At 45.4% G+C, this 16964-nt stretch overlaps 2 protein-coding genes across 2 annotated transcripts; both read left to right on the top strand.

Annotated features, from left to right (window-relative positions):
- Positions 1-296: 296 nt before the first annotated feature.
- Positions 297-3359, top strand: LOC132252788 (uncharacterized). The gene is made up of 3 exons (XM_059733994.1): positions 297-1113; positions 1192-1541; positions 1692-3359. The coding sequence occupies exons 1-3, from the start codon at positions 297-299 to the stop codon at positions 3357-3359; spliced, it is 2835 nt and encodes a 944-aa protein (XP_059589977.1).
- A 1127-nt stretch (positions 3360-4486) lies between these two features.
- On the top strand, positions 4487-14739 carry LOC132252789 (uncharacterized). The gene is made up of 8 exons (XM_059733995.1): positions 4487-6220; positions 6303-6335; positions 6416-6715; positions 7568-7652; positions 8252-8385; positions 8490-8555; positions 13577-13785; positions 14616-14739. Exons 1-8 carry the CDS (start codon positions 4490-4492, stop codon positions 14737-14739), a joined length of 2682 nt encoding a protein of 893 aa, XP_059589978.1. The 5' UTR covers positions 4487-4489.
- The last annotated feature ends 2225 nt before the right edge of the window (positions 14740-16964 follow it).

Below are 16964 nucleotides of genomic sequence, written 5' to 3' on the forward strand. Positions count from 1 at the left end.
GAGCCACATTACCCCTGAGGTATCACCATGTCAGAATCCCGTTCCTGCCTGTGGAACCGTATATCAGTTTAGCTATTGACATCACATGTCAGTTCATTCTCTCGGAAGATTTTAGTTATACGTTCCTAGTTTGATTTCAGGATTGATAGTCACGGGGACTGACGTACCCCTTTCCTTTTATAGGATTATTGATTGAGATCGACCTGGGTTCCCGAGCTTGGATCCGGATTGGAGATAGACTGGTTAGAGGATCAGATTCACCCAGCCAGTTAGAGCAGATATCAGATCATAGAGATATGGACCCTCAGTACGCTACCGTTGACCAGTTGGCTGAGATTACCGATACCATGGCGTCACTTAGGGACGCTATCTTAGGACTGGGTCAGAGGATTGATGGGCACCAGGCCCAGCCATTGCCGATTCCAGGGAGCACCCTGCATGACTCTACCACACCACCACCACTACCACCACCATCTGGGCCATCTGGACCTACTATACAGCAGGACTACATAGTTCCACCACCACCACCACCACCGGTTCAGTCAGCTCCCCAGGCTGGAGCATTTGTGTTGCATGGTCAGACTGAGACTACGCCACATTCTGTTGTGGCACCGGCACAGATTGTTGATGATACCCAGGCTCGTATTGATAAGATTGAGCAGAGGATGAGATCACTACATGTTTCTGATAGGATTATGGGTTGGGATGGATATGATGATATGCCAGTAGCAGCTTTGCCTGTTGAGTTCCGCATGCCGGACATTGAGAGATACACGGGGATAGGGTGCCCCCGTATTCACTTGCAGTTATATAGCACTGTTATGCGCGGGCATAGACTGGATGAGGCCCAAATGATTATGTTATTCCCTCTGTCATTGAGTGGTGCTGCTCAGCGTTGGTTTGCCTCATTGGACCCTTCGAGACGTAGGACATGGGCTAATTTGGGACAGGAGTTTATTAGACAGTATTCTTTCAATACTATAGTGGATGTATCCCGGAGGGAATTAGAGGCCCTTAGGCAGGGGTCGGATGAGACAGTCACTTCATTCATCTCCCGTTGGAGGGAGAAGATAGCACAGATTATTGATAGACCTTCAGAGCGCGATCAAATCAGTATGATTATGCGCAGCCTTCAGCCCCGCTTTGCTAGGCATCTCATGGGCTTCCCTTAGACAGACTTTGGCTCCTTAGTGCAGGCCCTCTATGGCATTGAGGAGGGCATATCTAGAGGTTTATGGGCAGATTCTTCCCCTTCAGACTCAAAGGGGAAGAAGTCGGGATCAGGCCCCAAGCCCTCAGATGTTGGTACTATTGGCATGACAGGACACCGGTCTTCACGTCGTCCTCCGTTTCAGAGTCAGTTTTTAGGCACTCCTTATCAGATGATACAGCATGATCAGTACAGACCAGTTGCTCCCATCAGGCCAGTAGGGCCTACTTATCTACATCCGCCACCACAGCCGGTATATGCTACACAGGCACCCCAGAGGCCGCCTATGCAGTTCCATCATCAGTATAGAGCACCGCCTCCACCGAGGCCAGTTAGACAGTTCACACAGCTTGGGATGCCACTAAGCTGAGCTTTTCAGAGATTGGTTGAGGGGGGACTGATTGCCCCACTACCGCCTAGACCACCACTACAGCCTACCCCCCCAGGATTCAGGACAGATCTTTACTGTGCCTACCATTAGAGAGCAGGCCATGATACAAACAGTTGTTCAGCACTGAGACATGCCATTCAGGATTTGATTGATCAGGGCTTGGTTGATTTGGGGCGTCCGGGTGTAGCCACTGACCCGCTACCTACACATGACACTAGAGCAGTACCTCCACCCCCGGGAGGGGTACATTTGATTGAGTTTGCAGGGGATGAGATATTTATGATGGGTTGGGATGGAGAGGCTCCTCAGCCGATCAGTTTATATGAGGAGTCAGATTTTGTTGGATATATACCTAGACAGCAGATCCCCAGGCCATTCAGTTTGACCCCGGACAGGATTTATGGGCCGCCTCCAGTATCACCAGTATACTTACAGCATGTGCCACCTATGACACCCTTCATTCTGTTCCCAGAGGAATATAGGCCCCCTCATAGAGATGTTCAGATAGTTACACGGAGTGGAAGGGTGGCACAACCTCCACCCGTTGACAGGCCATTTGCTGGTATAGCTGCTAGAGAGGAGGTTCAGATAGAGGATGATGAGATATTACGACAGCTGTGCACTACTCAGGCTCGCATATCCATTTGGAGCCTTTTGGCCTCATCTAGTACACACAGAGATGCATTAGTCAGAGCCCTTGGCCAGATTAGGGTTGACACTGCTACTACCTCAGAGGGGCTTATTCACATGTTGACAGCTGATAGAGCTACATGTATAGTGTTTTCTGATGATGACTTGCCACCAGAGGGATCAAATCATGTTCGACCCTTATTCATTGATGTTGCTTGTTTAGGCCGTCGTGTGCCGTCTGTTCTATTGGACAACGGCTCTGCCCTGAACGTCTGTCCATTGGTTACTGCCATTGCGCTTGGGTTTTCACCAGATGATTTTGGGCCTTCTACACAGACTGTTAGAGCTTATGATGGGACTCAGAGGACAGTTATGGGTACACTCAGTACACATGTCATGGTTGGGCCAGTTAGTTACTCCATAGTATTTCAGGTTTTAAGGATTCAGTCATCCTTTAACCTGCTTCTTGGCCGCCCGTGGATTCATGAGGCCGGTGCTATACCATCTTCCCTTCATCAGAAGGTGAAGTTCATACACGAGGGGCGCATTATCACGATACAATCTAATAGAGATATTATCACTTCGTCTGAGCCAGTATTACATATCAGTCACAGTGAGGATGACTTACATTTAACCGGGTTTACGTTCGATGAGGTCCAGGTTGTCAGCTTAGAGGATGGCAACAGAGATATGGTACCTATGTCATTTGACCAACACAACAACACTTTGGTGCTCAGCATGATGAGAGGCATGTCTTATTTGCCTGGTATGGGATTGGGTCGCCGCCAGCAGGGGCCCCACGAGTTTACTTTCACAGTTGATCACGACATACCCTACGGATTAGGTTACATACCCACAGAGGCTGATGCGCGTTATATGTCACAGCTGCGCAGGGATAGGGTGAGGGCTCGCATGTCTGGCATTCCATTTGATTATCCCCTCCGCCCATACACCTTCCAATTGGCCGACAACTTCATTAGGGGTTCAGAGCATACACCTCGCATAGAGGGGACTGTTCACATTCCAGAGACAGTTGGGATTCAGGACATCCAGCAGGCCTTGGGTCAGATTCATTTGGACACCGAGACTACTGAGGCACCTGGTGCCATGATAGTCACGCCCTCATAACCGGACCGAGCTAGTACGTTCTCTATGTGTTTCCCCGATGAGGTCCCTGACTATGACCTACCTATGGATTTGGGATATGGCACTGATGAGATGGACATGATCGGCATAGGTCGTATCTTCGATGCAGCGCCACACGGGCCCCATACTGTTTTCGACATGTTCGGAGTTTTTGTACTCGAGATTGATGAGGATGACTCTATTCCTGATGCCTACACTGATGATATGGATTTTATAGGCATTGGTCGTATCCTTGATGCAGCCCCACACGGGTCCCTTTCTGTTTTTGACATATCTGGAGTTTCCGTACTTGATGATGAGTCAGTCCTTGATGTCGTTACTTCTGATTTTGCTTCTGTTGAGGGAGCGTCCAACTCTGTGGACCCACCTCTTTCTTTTGACACTATGTCCGGGTTTGTCACCCGCTTTGATGATATTTCTGATGGTAATAATGATATGAGTATTTTCGAGTACTTGAATGTGTCACAACATTTTCCTTTGATTGCACCACCAGCACCCACGACACATATATATGATCTTGATGATGTGGGAGATACAGATGACCCACTGGGTGGTCAGTCAGAGTGTGATTTTGATATAGAGGATAGGAAAGTCACACCCATTTCTAGTAGCCCAGAGTTGATAGATTTTGGGGCACCAGATCAGCCCAGGGAGATTAAGATTGGCTCTTCTCTATCTCCTAATGAGAGGAGTAGATTGATTGACCTACTTAGGTCATACTTGGATGTATTTGCATGGTCATATGAGGACATGCCGGGCCTTGACCCACCATAGTGCAGCATCACCTGCCCATTTTACCACATGCTAGGCCTGTTAAGCAAAAATTGAGGAGACTACACCCTCGATGGAGTTTGCAGGTTAAGGAAGAAATTCAGAAGCAACTCAGTGTTGGCTTCTTGTCAGTGGTTGAGTATCCTGAGTGGCTGGCTAATGTCGTCCCTGTTCCCAAAAAGGACGGCAAGGTTAGAGTTTGTGTTGACTTTCGAGATCTGAATAAGGCCAGCCCTAAGGATGATTTTCCCCTTCCACACATTGATATGTTGGTTGATAGCACTGCAGGGCATCCGATGTTATCCTTCATGGATGGTTTTTCTAGGTATAATCAGATTTTGATGGCTCCAGAGGATATGGTGAAGACTTCTTTCATTACTGAGTGGGGTACTTACTGCTACCGAGTTATGCCATTTGGGTTGAAGAATGCAGGAGCCACTTATCAGAGAGCTGCTACTACTCTGTTCCATGATATGATGCATAGAGATGTCGAGGTCTATGTGGATGACATGATAGTAAAGTCCCGAGACAGGGCAGATCACTTAGCAGCCTTACAAAGGTTTTTTGAGAGGATCAGACAGTTCAGGCTGAGATTGAATCCCAAGAAGTGCACCTTTGGGGTGACTTCTGGAAAATTGCTGGGACACATTGTTAGTGAGCGAGGTATAGAAGTTGATCCAGAGAAAATCAGAGCCATACTTGACATGCCTACCCCGAGGACTGAGAAAGAGATAAGGGGATTCCTAGGTAGATTGCAGTACATCAGTCGTTTCATTGCTAGACTGACAGACATTTGTGAGCCTATCTTCCGTCTTCTGAGGAAGAATCAGCCTACAGTTTGGAATGATGATTGTCAGTGCGCTTTTGAGAGGATTAAGGAGTGTCTCCTTTCTCCTCCGGTTTTAGTGCCTCCCACACCGGGGCGTCCTTTGCTTCTGTACCTATCAGTTTCAGACATGGCCTTAGGATGCATGTTAGCTCAGCTTGATGATTTGGGGAAGGAGCGAGCCATCTATTATTTGAGTAAAAGGATGCTTGAGTATGAGTGCAAGTACATTATGATTGAGCGCCTTTGCTTAGCAGTGGTTTGGGCCAGTAGGAGACTTAGACATTACATGATAGAGCATTCTGTGCTCTTGGTCTCACGATTGGACCCGTTGAGGTATCTATTTGACAAGCCTGTTCTAACCGGTAGGCTCATGAGATGGCTGGTATTGTTGACAGAGTTTGATATTCATTATGTCACGCAGAAGTCAGTAAAGGGAAGCATTGTTGCAGATCATCTAGCTTCTTTGCCGATATCTGATGACCGATCAATTGATGATGATTTCCCTGATGAGCAGATAGTTTCAATGACTAGTATTACGGGGTGGCGGTTGTACTTTGATGGTGCCGCCAATCAGTCGGGGTTTGGCATTGGTATCTTATTGATGTCACCACAGGGTGATCATATCCCCAGATCAGTCCGGTTAGCATTTTCTGATCATCACCGGTTGACGAATAATATTGTAGAGTATAAGGCTTGCATTACAGGTTTGGAGACTGCACTTGATCTTGGCATTAGACAGTTGGAGATCCACGGGGATTCTAACTTGGTTATAAAGCAGACTCAGGGTATCTGGAGGACACGGGATGAGAAGCTGAAACCCTACCATGCTTACTTGGACCTATTGATTGATAGATTCGATGTGTTAAGGTATATACATTTGCCCAGGGTGGAGAATCAGTTTGCCGATGCATTAGCCACCTTGGCTTCTCTGATTGTGATCCCTGCGGGGGTGAATGTTAGGCCATTGTTGATTGAGACTAGGTCTGCACCAGCTTACTGTTGTCTGATTGGAGAGATAGAGGATCAGATTGAGCTGCCATGGTATCATGATATTTATCAGTTTCTGTCATGCGGCACTTACCCAGAGTCAGCCTCGGCCAAGGATAGGAGAGCATTGAGACAGTTGGCCACCAGATTTGTTGTTTGCGGGGATGCACTGTATAGGAGATCACCTGATGGCTTGTTATTATTATGTTTAGACCGTGCATCTGCAGATCGAGTGATGAGAGAGGTTCATGCAGGGGTCTGTGGCCCACACATGGGAGGTCATATGCTAGCACGTAAGATCATGAGGACTGGCTACTTTTGGTTGACCATGGAGACAGATTGTTGCTAGTTTGTACAGAGATGTCAGGAGTGTCAGATGCATGGAGACTTGATACACGTGCCACCTTCTGAGTTGCATGCACTTGCATCCCCTTGGCCATTTTCAGTATAGGGTATTGATATTATTGGGAAGATCTCGCCCAAGTCTTCCAGTGGGCATGAGTACATTTTGGTTGCCATTGACTATTTCACCAAGTGGGTGGAAGCTGCTTCTTATGCTAGGTTGACAGCGGCCAGAGTGGCCAAGTTCATCAGATCGCATATTATCTGCCGATACGGGGTCCCTCATGAGCTGATCTCAGACAAAGGGGTGCATTTCAAGGGCGAGGTGGACACGTTGATTCAAGAGTATGGCATTCAGCATCACAGATCGTCTGCATACAGGCCGCAGACTAATGGAGCAGTTGAGGCCGCAAATAAGAATATCAAGAGGATTTTGAGAAAGATGGTCAAGACTTCTCGGGATTGGTCAGAGAAGCTCCCTTTTCGCATTGTGGGCTTATCGTACATCTTTTCGTACCTCTATTGGAGCTACCCCGTATTCTTTGGTGTATGGTATGGAGGCAGTGCTACCTGTTGAGATTGAGATGGGATCTTTGAGAGTAGCACTAGAGCAGCATATATCCGAGGCCGAGTGGGCCCAGTCTCGTTATGTTCAACTTAACCTGTTGGATGAGAAGAGATTGAGGGCGGCAGATCATGTTCAGGCCTATCAGAGGAAGATGACCCGCGCATTCAGAAAGAGGGTCAGGTCTAGGAAATTCCAGAGAGGTGACCTAGTCTTGAAAGTCCTTAGGGGATTGATCAGCGACCCTAGAGGCAAGTTTAGACCGAGTTGGAGTGGGCCTTATGTCATCCGAGACCTGACTCGAGAGGGAGCTGCCTGGTTGACAAACCTAGATAGAAATCAGTTCACAGAGCCAGTTAATGTGGATCAGCTGAAGAAGTTTTATGCGTGAGATCATGGTCAGAGGATGGGTGGCCGTCACTTCGAGTAGCCATATTCCCTATTGCACACCCATACATTGATATATACTATTGCTAGCCCTTTGAGCCTCACGTGGTTTATTATGGCCTTTTCTTTCATTCAGCCTTGCATACCTTTTTCTGACCTAGGTTGGGGGCCTACCCTTGTGCGCTTTGTATTTATTGATTGAATCTATGAGCATTGTGGGCATGGTGTCATTCTTTGTTTGTTCTTTCTTGCATCATTGCCTTTTTCTTTTCGTCTCCATTTTGCATCTTCACACTGTCTACCTGTTAGTCCAGTTTCTATCATCTCTATTCACTTCGCTTCTGTTTTCCCTTCTGTGATGATGATGCGCTCTCGTCCCAGAGCTACCAGTCAGGTTTGTCACACCCTTCGTTCCGCCTGTAGGCTTTGATCCAAGATTCTTAGGTTGAAGGGGTCGGTCAAGATTGGAGGTTTGGGGTTTTTGTTGGATTGTGATAGTATGGAATTCGACCCAAAAAAAAAAAAAAGGAAAAAGGAAAAAATAAATAAAAAAAAAAGAAGGAAAAATTGTGCTTGTTTGGTGTTCGTTGATATACTTGGGATCATCAGAGGTGGTTTTGGGTTTGAGAGATTTCTTTTTCCTTTAAGAGTCGGATGAGAGCATTGTACGATCCTTCTCACCATGGATCTGGGCGACACATTGGGAGTGAGGTTTGGGTTTCCTTGGCACTAGGCCCTTGGATCATTGCCTACATCACCATTCCCATCATATAGTGACTTGCTTTGATTTGGCGTTCTTAGGATGAGTTGTTCGTCGTTGTCACATATTGCTATATTTGTATCCCAGTTGGTTTCTCCATTTTCTTCTACACCCATCATCATTCATCTTGTCCCTTTTCGTCTGCTTCTATCCTCGTCGATCATCGTTTCACTTCATGAACGATGAGTTCTTTGGTGCATATCACCTATTGTTTGTTTTTTATTTGGATGCAGGGTTGAGTCACCTTGCTCACATGGTTCTGCGATATTTGACATTGCGTACACAAGGGTTTAGCATTATCTATTGGGAGATTTGGGCCTTTGTTCCCCATCGTTTCATTTACCTTTTACCCCTGGCCTACATTACGGTCCGAGTCGTAAGACTACCCTGAGGCCATGAGATCTCGTGTTTGCTTCGATGCGGTTCATTCGGACAAGCTTCGTCTACTGATTGAGTATGGGATGTTGACAGGTCTCCATTACTTCGGGGGATATCGAGGGTCACATATTGTCTTTCCATTTAGTTTACTTGCCTCAGGTCCATGATCAGAGATAGATGATATAGAGAGTTGGGACCGTTGAGGGCACCTTTGCCTGATGTTTTGACATGTTTATACTAGGGCATGCTCCCATCCTTGCATGCTGGCTTTAGCTCTTTATACATGTACGCAGGCATTCCGTTTCGCCTAGTAATGTTATGGACATCAAAGTTTGAATAAGCCCCGCATTCAGCTCAGTTTCTTCATATAGCAGAGTGCTTCTAGGGTCTGACCCGAGATCAAATTCACGGTATTCATTGACCCAGCAGGGGTGCATACCCCATTCATTGTGTTGTTCGTTAGTTCAAATGAGTGGGTCTTCAGTGATGTATTCCAGAGTTTTCATTAAGATATTTGAGTTTCAGATGTACACACTGGGGCATATCCCCTATCAGTTTTTGTGGATATTGGCTATTGTGGATTAGAGCGGAGGGTTTTTTTTCCTTAGAAATGGATGATTGTGATATTTTCAGCTTTCTGGCTTTAACCATATGTGCGGTTATGGGATTCTGACATGATATTGATATCTTAGACTGGGGCATAACTCCTTCTTTTCACCCTTGGTCACATTTGTGAGTTTGTCCTATAGGGGCATACCCCATTCTTTCCATTTGTTAGTGGTGATTGTGATTTCTCACTTGTCATTTATCGGCATTTTCTGGTGTTACACCGGGGCATACCCCTTTCTTTTGTCATGATGAAGGTGTTTGATTTCTGGCTTCTTCCAGTCATTTGTTGGCAATCCCTGGACGTCATACTGGGGCATACCCCTTTGTTATCATGGTTAGTATATCAGCGGTTGCATCTTAAGTCCCCCTATTTTGCTCTGAGTTTTGTTTTAAGGCATCCTCTGTCTATTTAGGTGTTTTGAGCCTTAGTAATGGCATCCCTACCCCATTTTAGTTCGGTGGTTCCTCGGCATCGTGCTCGAGTTCGATCGCCCGAATTCCACCATTTTCCGGTACTCGCCCGAACCCTTCTCTGGTACTCGCCCGGACCCTTCTCCGGTACTCGCCCGGATTTTACCCGTTTTCGGTACTCGCCCGGACCCTTCTCCGGTACTCGCCCGGATTTTACCCATTTTCGGTACTCGCCCGAACCCTTCTCCGGTACTCGCCCGGATTTTACCCGTTTTCGGTACTCGCCCGAACCCTTCTCCGGTACTCGCCCGGACCCTTCTCCGGTACTCGCCCGGACCCTTTTTCGGTACTCGCCCGGAGCTTTTTCGGTACTTGCCCGAAGCCTTCTCCGGTACTCGCCCGAAGCTTTCTCCGGTACTCGCCCGGACCCTTTTCCGGTACTCGCCCGAATTTTACCCGTTTTCGGTACTCGCCCGGATTCCACCATTTTTCGGTACTCGCCTGGATTCCACTGTTTTTCGGTACTTGCCCAAACCCTTCTCCGGTACTTGCCCATATCAAATCCCTAATCTTTCCCGGCATCGTGATCGGGTCTCCTTTTCTCTTTCTCCGGCATCGTGCCTAGATCACATAGTCCATTCGGTCAGCATGACTTATTTCCCTTAGCCTTCTTTATTGTTGGGTGGGGACAAAATTGTTGGTCATTTGGGTTCTTCACTAGAGTTCATTTCACTCTTGCGTTACATGCACTTCGCACTCACGATTCACTCGTTCATTCACTCTACTGAAGAGGGGCATATTTGTAGACCCTCAATTTTGTCCCTCGACACTGGCATTTATCCTTCTGGCGTCACATCCACCCATCGTTCGCATATGACACCACTAGGGCCCCTTTTGGGCTTAGTTGGTGTCCGAGCCTCGTGTGGGTTTGTGTGTGGTCCATTGTGGTGCATACGTGGTTCATTTAGGAGGGTCACCATGGCCATTTTCCTAGTCGTTCACATCACGCTATAGGAAGGAAGTGGGGTCATCCCGATGTTTTAGCTTAGTTGGGGTTTATAGGGGCATGTTGAGGTTCGGAGCACTCGGGCTTGTTTTGATCGTATCTCCCTCATCCAAACTCGGAATCAAGAACCATTTCTTTTTATGGATTCCTTATTCTTCCAGGAACATTCTGTAAAATTTTCAAAATTTTTTGCAACCGGTCGGCTGGTTGGCAGCCGGTTCAGCCGGTTCATTAGGTCAGCCGGTGTAGAACACTGATTTCTGGTAATTGTTTTGATCATATCTCCCTCTTCCGAACTTGGAATCATGCACCGTTTTTTTTAATGGATTCCTTACTTTACTAGGAACATTCTGTCAAATGTTCAGAATTTTTATCCATCGGGTCGACCAGTTGGCATCTGGTTCGGCCGGTTCAGCCGGTTCATTGAGTCAGCTGAGGTAAAACACTAATTCTAGTAATTTTGAGGCCCAAATCCTACATGGCTCAGGCCCATAAGCTCCAGATTGGTTTTGGGCAATGTTGTGGGTCCATTTTAGGCCTTGGTTTGGGTTCCTTGCAGCCCACCACGAATCCATATGGATTCTTGGTGGTGAAGCAAGCTGAAAAAAACTGAAGGGAATGAGCTGGCCTTGTAAGTCTAAGAGAAGTAATGAGGGGTGTGGTTCCCATGCTGATGAAGGGAATTTCGGTGCTGAAGGGGAAGGAACCCAGGAGGCTCAAATTCTAAGAAGGGTATGAGTATAAAAGGTGAGAGGATAGGAGAGCAAAAGACCTTGGACATTTTGGAGAGGGGAAATCCTGCTGGTGAGAAGAACAAAAGGTTAGTAGCATCTCCTGAGTTGAGAGTGTGGGAGAAGCTTCAGCACTGTGGTTTTTTATTTTGAAGAGGAGAGTGCTAGCCTCTCAGTTTTGGAAGTCATCATCGGCATGCACGGATCATATTTGGTGGAGATTCTGAGGTAAGCACGATGAATTTTCTTTACTTATAGTTTATCTTCCTCGTCTTCATATGTTTTTTTCTCCTTCCTCATCATCTTTTCTTCCCTTTGATATGAAGATTGTATTGCTTGGGTGTGGATAATAAAGGCCACACATGATTGTTGTTTTTTGTTTCCTTGATCACTTACGAACCTTCTGACTGAATTAGGGATTTTTTACCAACCGGCTGAACCAGTTTGGAACCGGTTCAGCACCATAATTGGCTGCCTCTATCAGCCATGAGGAACACCTGCCTTCCTTTGTCTGTTTCTCACTCATCCGAGCTCGGAATTGAGAACCGATTCTTTTCTTGTCTTCCTTAATCACTTAGGAACTTTCTGACCAAATTAGGGATTTTTTACCAACCGGCTGAACCGGTTTGGAACCGGTTCAACCGGTTCTGCACCATAACTGGCTGCCTCTGTCAGCCATGAGGAACACCTGCCTTCCTTTGTCCGGTTCTCACTCATCCGAGCTCGGAATTGAGAACCGCTTCTTTTGTTGTCTTCCTTAATCACTTAGGAACTTTCTGACCAAATTAGGGATTTTTTACCAACAGGCTGAACCGGTTTGGAACCGGTTCAACCGGTTCAGCACCATAGCTGGCTGCCTCTGTCAGCCATGAGGAACACCTGCCTTCCTTTGTCCGGTTCTCACTCATCCGAGCTCAGAATTGAGAACCGCTTCTTTTGTTTTCTTCCTTAATCACTTAGGAACTTTCTGACCAAATTAGGGGTTTTTTACCAACCGGATGAACCAGTTTGGAACCGGTTCAACCGGTTCGGTACCATAGCTGGCTGCCCCTTTCAGCCATAAGGAACACCTGCCTTTCTTTGTCTTGTTCTCACTCATCCGGGCTCAGAATTGAGAACCGTTTCTTTTTTTTGCTTCCTTAATCACTTAGGAACAATCTGACTGAATTTTGGGTTTTTTATCAATCGGATGAACTGGTGTTCAATCGGTTCAGCACCATAGCTGGCTGCCTCTTTCAGCCATAAGGAACACCTGCCTTTCTTTGTCTGGTTCTCACTCATCCGGGCTCGGGATTGAGTGTCGTTTTTTTGTTTGAATCCTCACTCATTTAGGAGTTTTCTAGAAAAATTTTGGAATTCTTCTCAATAGGTTGTACCAGTTGAGAACTAGTTAAACCTGTTCTATTAGAGGACTTTAGGTAGCCCTCGATTTTGGCATTTTTCGAGCCCTTATCCATGGGGGCTCAAACCCATTTGCTATAGGGCACTTGTGAGCCATCTTGAAGGTTTAAGTCAGTGTTTGATTTCAGTTAGTATGAGCAATTTTGAAGTTATGGGTGGTGTGGTCTAGATGAGTCTAGTTCGATTTGTATGGCATTTGGGGAGTCCCTTACCTCATTTCAACCAGCTATCTTCCTTTTTGGCACAATATTTGATGCTTGATTTTGAATACATGTTGCGTGACTGACTCACCTTCTGCTGCAGCGCTTGGCTAGGGACCACAGGTACGCATCGTTGGCTTTGGTTGTTGAATTCATATGCTTGCATGGTGCTTAATCTTGAATGTTTGTTATGTGTTTGCTTGTGTTTGGCTGACCTTTTATGCAGCGCTTGGCTAGGGACCACAGTAAGCACCCATTGTTTTGTTTGGTTGAATTCATATGCATGCCAAATACCAATTAGGATTGTGTGATCCATGACATCTATTTAGCCTAGGGTTTCATTTGACCTTTGACCCATATGCTCCCACATACCCAATTCATTAGTAGAGACCAAGTTTCGGGCCTAGAGGGGTGCTACCTCGCATGAGGTACCTTCCCAATGGGTAACCTGATCCCCGGACCCAGAATCTAGTTTTCGTAGACCGCTTTTTCTATACTGGGGTCACTAGGGGTTTTTGTTCTTACTTAATTTTCCCCATTTTAAAAACAAAAATAAAAAGTAAGTGGCGACTCCAAACAACACCGTTCCTCACCGGGGGCGGGTTTTTCAAAACTGGAAAACACCAACTTTTTTTCATTTTCTTTCTTTTCCTTTAAAAGCGAGTCGCGTCGGTCCGGTGGATCGGGTGAGGGTCCACAGTTACTCCTCCGTCTCCAAACCATACGAGCATGTTGACGCTTTACTTTCCAGAGGAGACTGATGAGTATGGGACAACTATCAAGATTGCAAATATGATAGATGGGGTTATTCTGCATGACTAGTATAGTGATGAGATGCTCATGGTAGACATGAGTCAGATTACCGATGATGTTAAGCCAGAGACTGTTTCTCCGCTCGATCTGTTCAAGGTACTTGCTATCGAGATGGTTGAAGATGTTCAGTTTGTCCCTACTCCTGGGTTATTTACTATTATTGCTCATGATGATGATGTATTTGAGGGTGTTACTAGCCCAGTCATGGTAGAGTCCAAGTATGTGGACCCACCACTTTTATATATATATTGTTGGAATTTGTCTCTCATTCTGATTATGTACAATCTCTTTATTCATATATGGATATGAGTCTTTTTAAGTATTTTTCTGTCTCTTGTGACATCACTTTATTTGCACCTTATTCACCTAAATCACAAATATTTTATATAGATGGTAAGATTGTATAGCACGATTCAGATGAGGACTCTTCTTCTGCTTATGATTCGAGTCCCAGTGATTAGAGAGTTTCACCTACCATAGGAGACACTGGGATTGTTGATTTTGGTACAGCAGACCATCATAGGGAGCTAAGGATTAGATTGGATTTATCTATAGATGAGAGGGATAGCCTCTCCCAATTGCTCAGAAAATATTTGGATGTTTTTGCATGGTCTTACTAGGACATGTCGGACCTTGATCCATCCATAGTCAAGCATCACTTGCCACTTCTACCTCATGTTAGACAGGTTAAGCAGAAGTTGACACGATTACATCTTCGTTGGAATTTGCAGGTGAAAGAGGAGATTCAGAAGCAACTCAGTGTGGGATTCTTATCAGTGGTTGAGTATCTTAAGTGGTTGGCCAATGTCGTCCATGTTCCAAAAAAGGACAACAAGGTGAGAGTCTGTGTTGATTTTCGAGATCTTAACAAGGCTAGTCCTAAGGATGATTTTCATCTCCCACACATTGACATGCTAGTTGATAGTACAACAAGTCATTCAATGTTTTCCTTTATGGACGGGTTTTCAGGGTACAATAAGATCATGATGTCTCCAGAGGACATGGAGAAGACATCTTTCATTACCAAGTGGGGTACTTATTGTTACAGAGTGATGTCGTTTGGTTTGAAGAATGCAAGAGTTACTTATCAGAGAGCAGCGACTACCATTTTCCATAACATGATGCATCGGGATGTTGAGGTCTATGTAGACGACATGATAGTGAAATCTTGAGATAGAGCCGATCACCTAGCAGCTTTGGAGAGATTCTTTGAGAGAATCAGATAGTTCAAATTGAGACTGAAACCCAAGAAGTGCACTTTTGGAGTGACTTCTAGGAAACTGCTAGGATACATGGTCAGTGAGAGAGGCATAGAGGTAGATCCAGATGAAATCAGAGCCATCCTTAACATGTCTACGCCAAGGACTAAGAGAGAGATCAAAGGTTTCTTGGGTAGACTTCAGTACATCAATAGATTCATCACTAGATTAATAGATATTTGCGAGCCCATTTTCCAACTCTTAAGGAAGAGTCAGCCTACTGTTTGGGATGATCAGTGCCAGCATGCATTAGAGAGGATCAAAGAGTAGTTGTTGTCGCCTCTAGTTTTGGTGCCTCCTACACCAGGTCGTCCTTTACTCCTATACTTGTCAGTCTCAGACATAGCCTTGGGATGCATGTTAGCTTGGCTTGATTATTCGGGAAAATAGCGAGCTATTTATTATTTGAACAAGAGGATGCTAGACTATGAGACGAGATATGTCATGATTGAGAAATTTTGCTTGGCGTTGGTTTGAGCTACTCTGAGATTGAGACATTACATGACAGAGTATTCAGTGCACTTGATATCCCGTTTAAATCCCCTAAGATATTTGTTTGACAAGCCTGCTTTGATTGGTCGACTCATGAGATGGTTGGTACTCCTGACTAAGTTCAATATTCATTATGTCACTCAGAAGTCTATCAGAGGGAGCATCGTTGCAGATCACTTAGCCTCATTACCGATTTCTGATGGTAGAGCAATTGATGGCAACTTTCAAGATGAGAATATTACTACAGTGACTTGTTTGTCAGGTTGGCGCATGTACTTTGATGGTGCAGCCAACCATTCTGGATACGGGATAAGTGTTCTGCTGATATCTCCTCATGGTGACCACATTCCTAGATCTGTTCGTTTGGGGTTTTCTAATCGACACCCTGCCATGAACAACATTGTTGAGTATGAGGCTTGTATCTTGGGATTAGAGATAGCTCTTGAGCTCGGGATTAGACAGATAGAGGTGTTTGGTGACTCCAATCTGGTATTGAGATATATTTAGGGCGAGTAGAAGACTAGAGATGCAAAGCTTAGGCCTTACTATGCATACTTAGAGTTGCTGGTTAGGAGATTTGATGATTTGATTTATACACATCTGCCTAGAACGCAAAACCAGTTTGTTGATGCTTTGGCTACTCTAACTTCCATGATTGATATTCTTGCTGGTACCGTTGTTTGACTTTTACTAATCGAGTCAAGATCTGTTCCTAACTACTGTTTCCTGATTGATAAGGCAGATTTGGATGATGGCTTGCCTTGGTACCATGACATATACTAGTTTTTTAGACTTGGCATCTATCCTAAGGTCGTTAGGCCAAGGATAAAAGAGCATTGAGATAGTTAGCCACCAATTTGTGGTCTGTAGGGAGACACTATACAGACGATCAGCTGATGGGATGTTACTATTGTGCTTAGATCGCACCTCTACCGATTGAGTAATGAGAGAGGTTCATACGGGAGTCTGTGGACCACATATGGGAGGGCATATGTTAGCCCGTAAGATCATGAGGACTGGCTATTTTTGGTTGACCATGGAGACAAACTATTGTCAATTTGTTCAGAGATGTCTAGAGTGTTAGATACATGGAGACCTCATTCACGTTCCACCTTTAGAGTTACATGCACTGACTTTGCCATGGCCATTTTCAGTATGGGGTATAGACATTATTGGGAAGATTTCATTGAAGTCTTCTAATAGTCATGAGTTCATCTTGATCACTGTTGATTACTTCACCAAGTGGGTGGAGGTTGCTTCGTATGCGAGATTGACATCATCTAAGGTTTCTAGTTTCATCAAAACACACATTATCTGTTGCTATGGAGTCGTCATGAGCTGATTTCGGACAAAGGAATACATTTCAGAGAAGATGTTAACACTTTGTTATAGGGATACAGTATCCAGCATCATAGATCGTCTGCGTACAGGCCACAGACTAACCAAGCGGTAGAAGTTGCGAATAAGAATATTAAGAGGATCTGGCGGAGGATGATTAAGACTTCTCAGAATTTGTTAAAGAAACTCTCTTTTGCATTGTGGACTTACCGTACTTCTACAAGAGTCATACCCTACTCTTTGGTGTATGGAATGGAGGTCGTGCTACTAGTTGAGATAGAGATGGGTTCATTGAGGGTAGCATTGGA

Source organism: Vitis vinifera, chromosome 17 (assembly GCF_030704535.1).
Source record: "Vitis vinifera cultivar Pinot Noir 40024 chromosome 17, ASM3070453v1".
NCBI classification, from domain to species: domain Eukaryota; kingdom Viridiplantae; phylum Streptophyta; class Magnoliopsida; order Vitales; family Vitaceae; genus Vitis; species Vitis vinifera.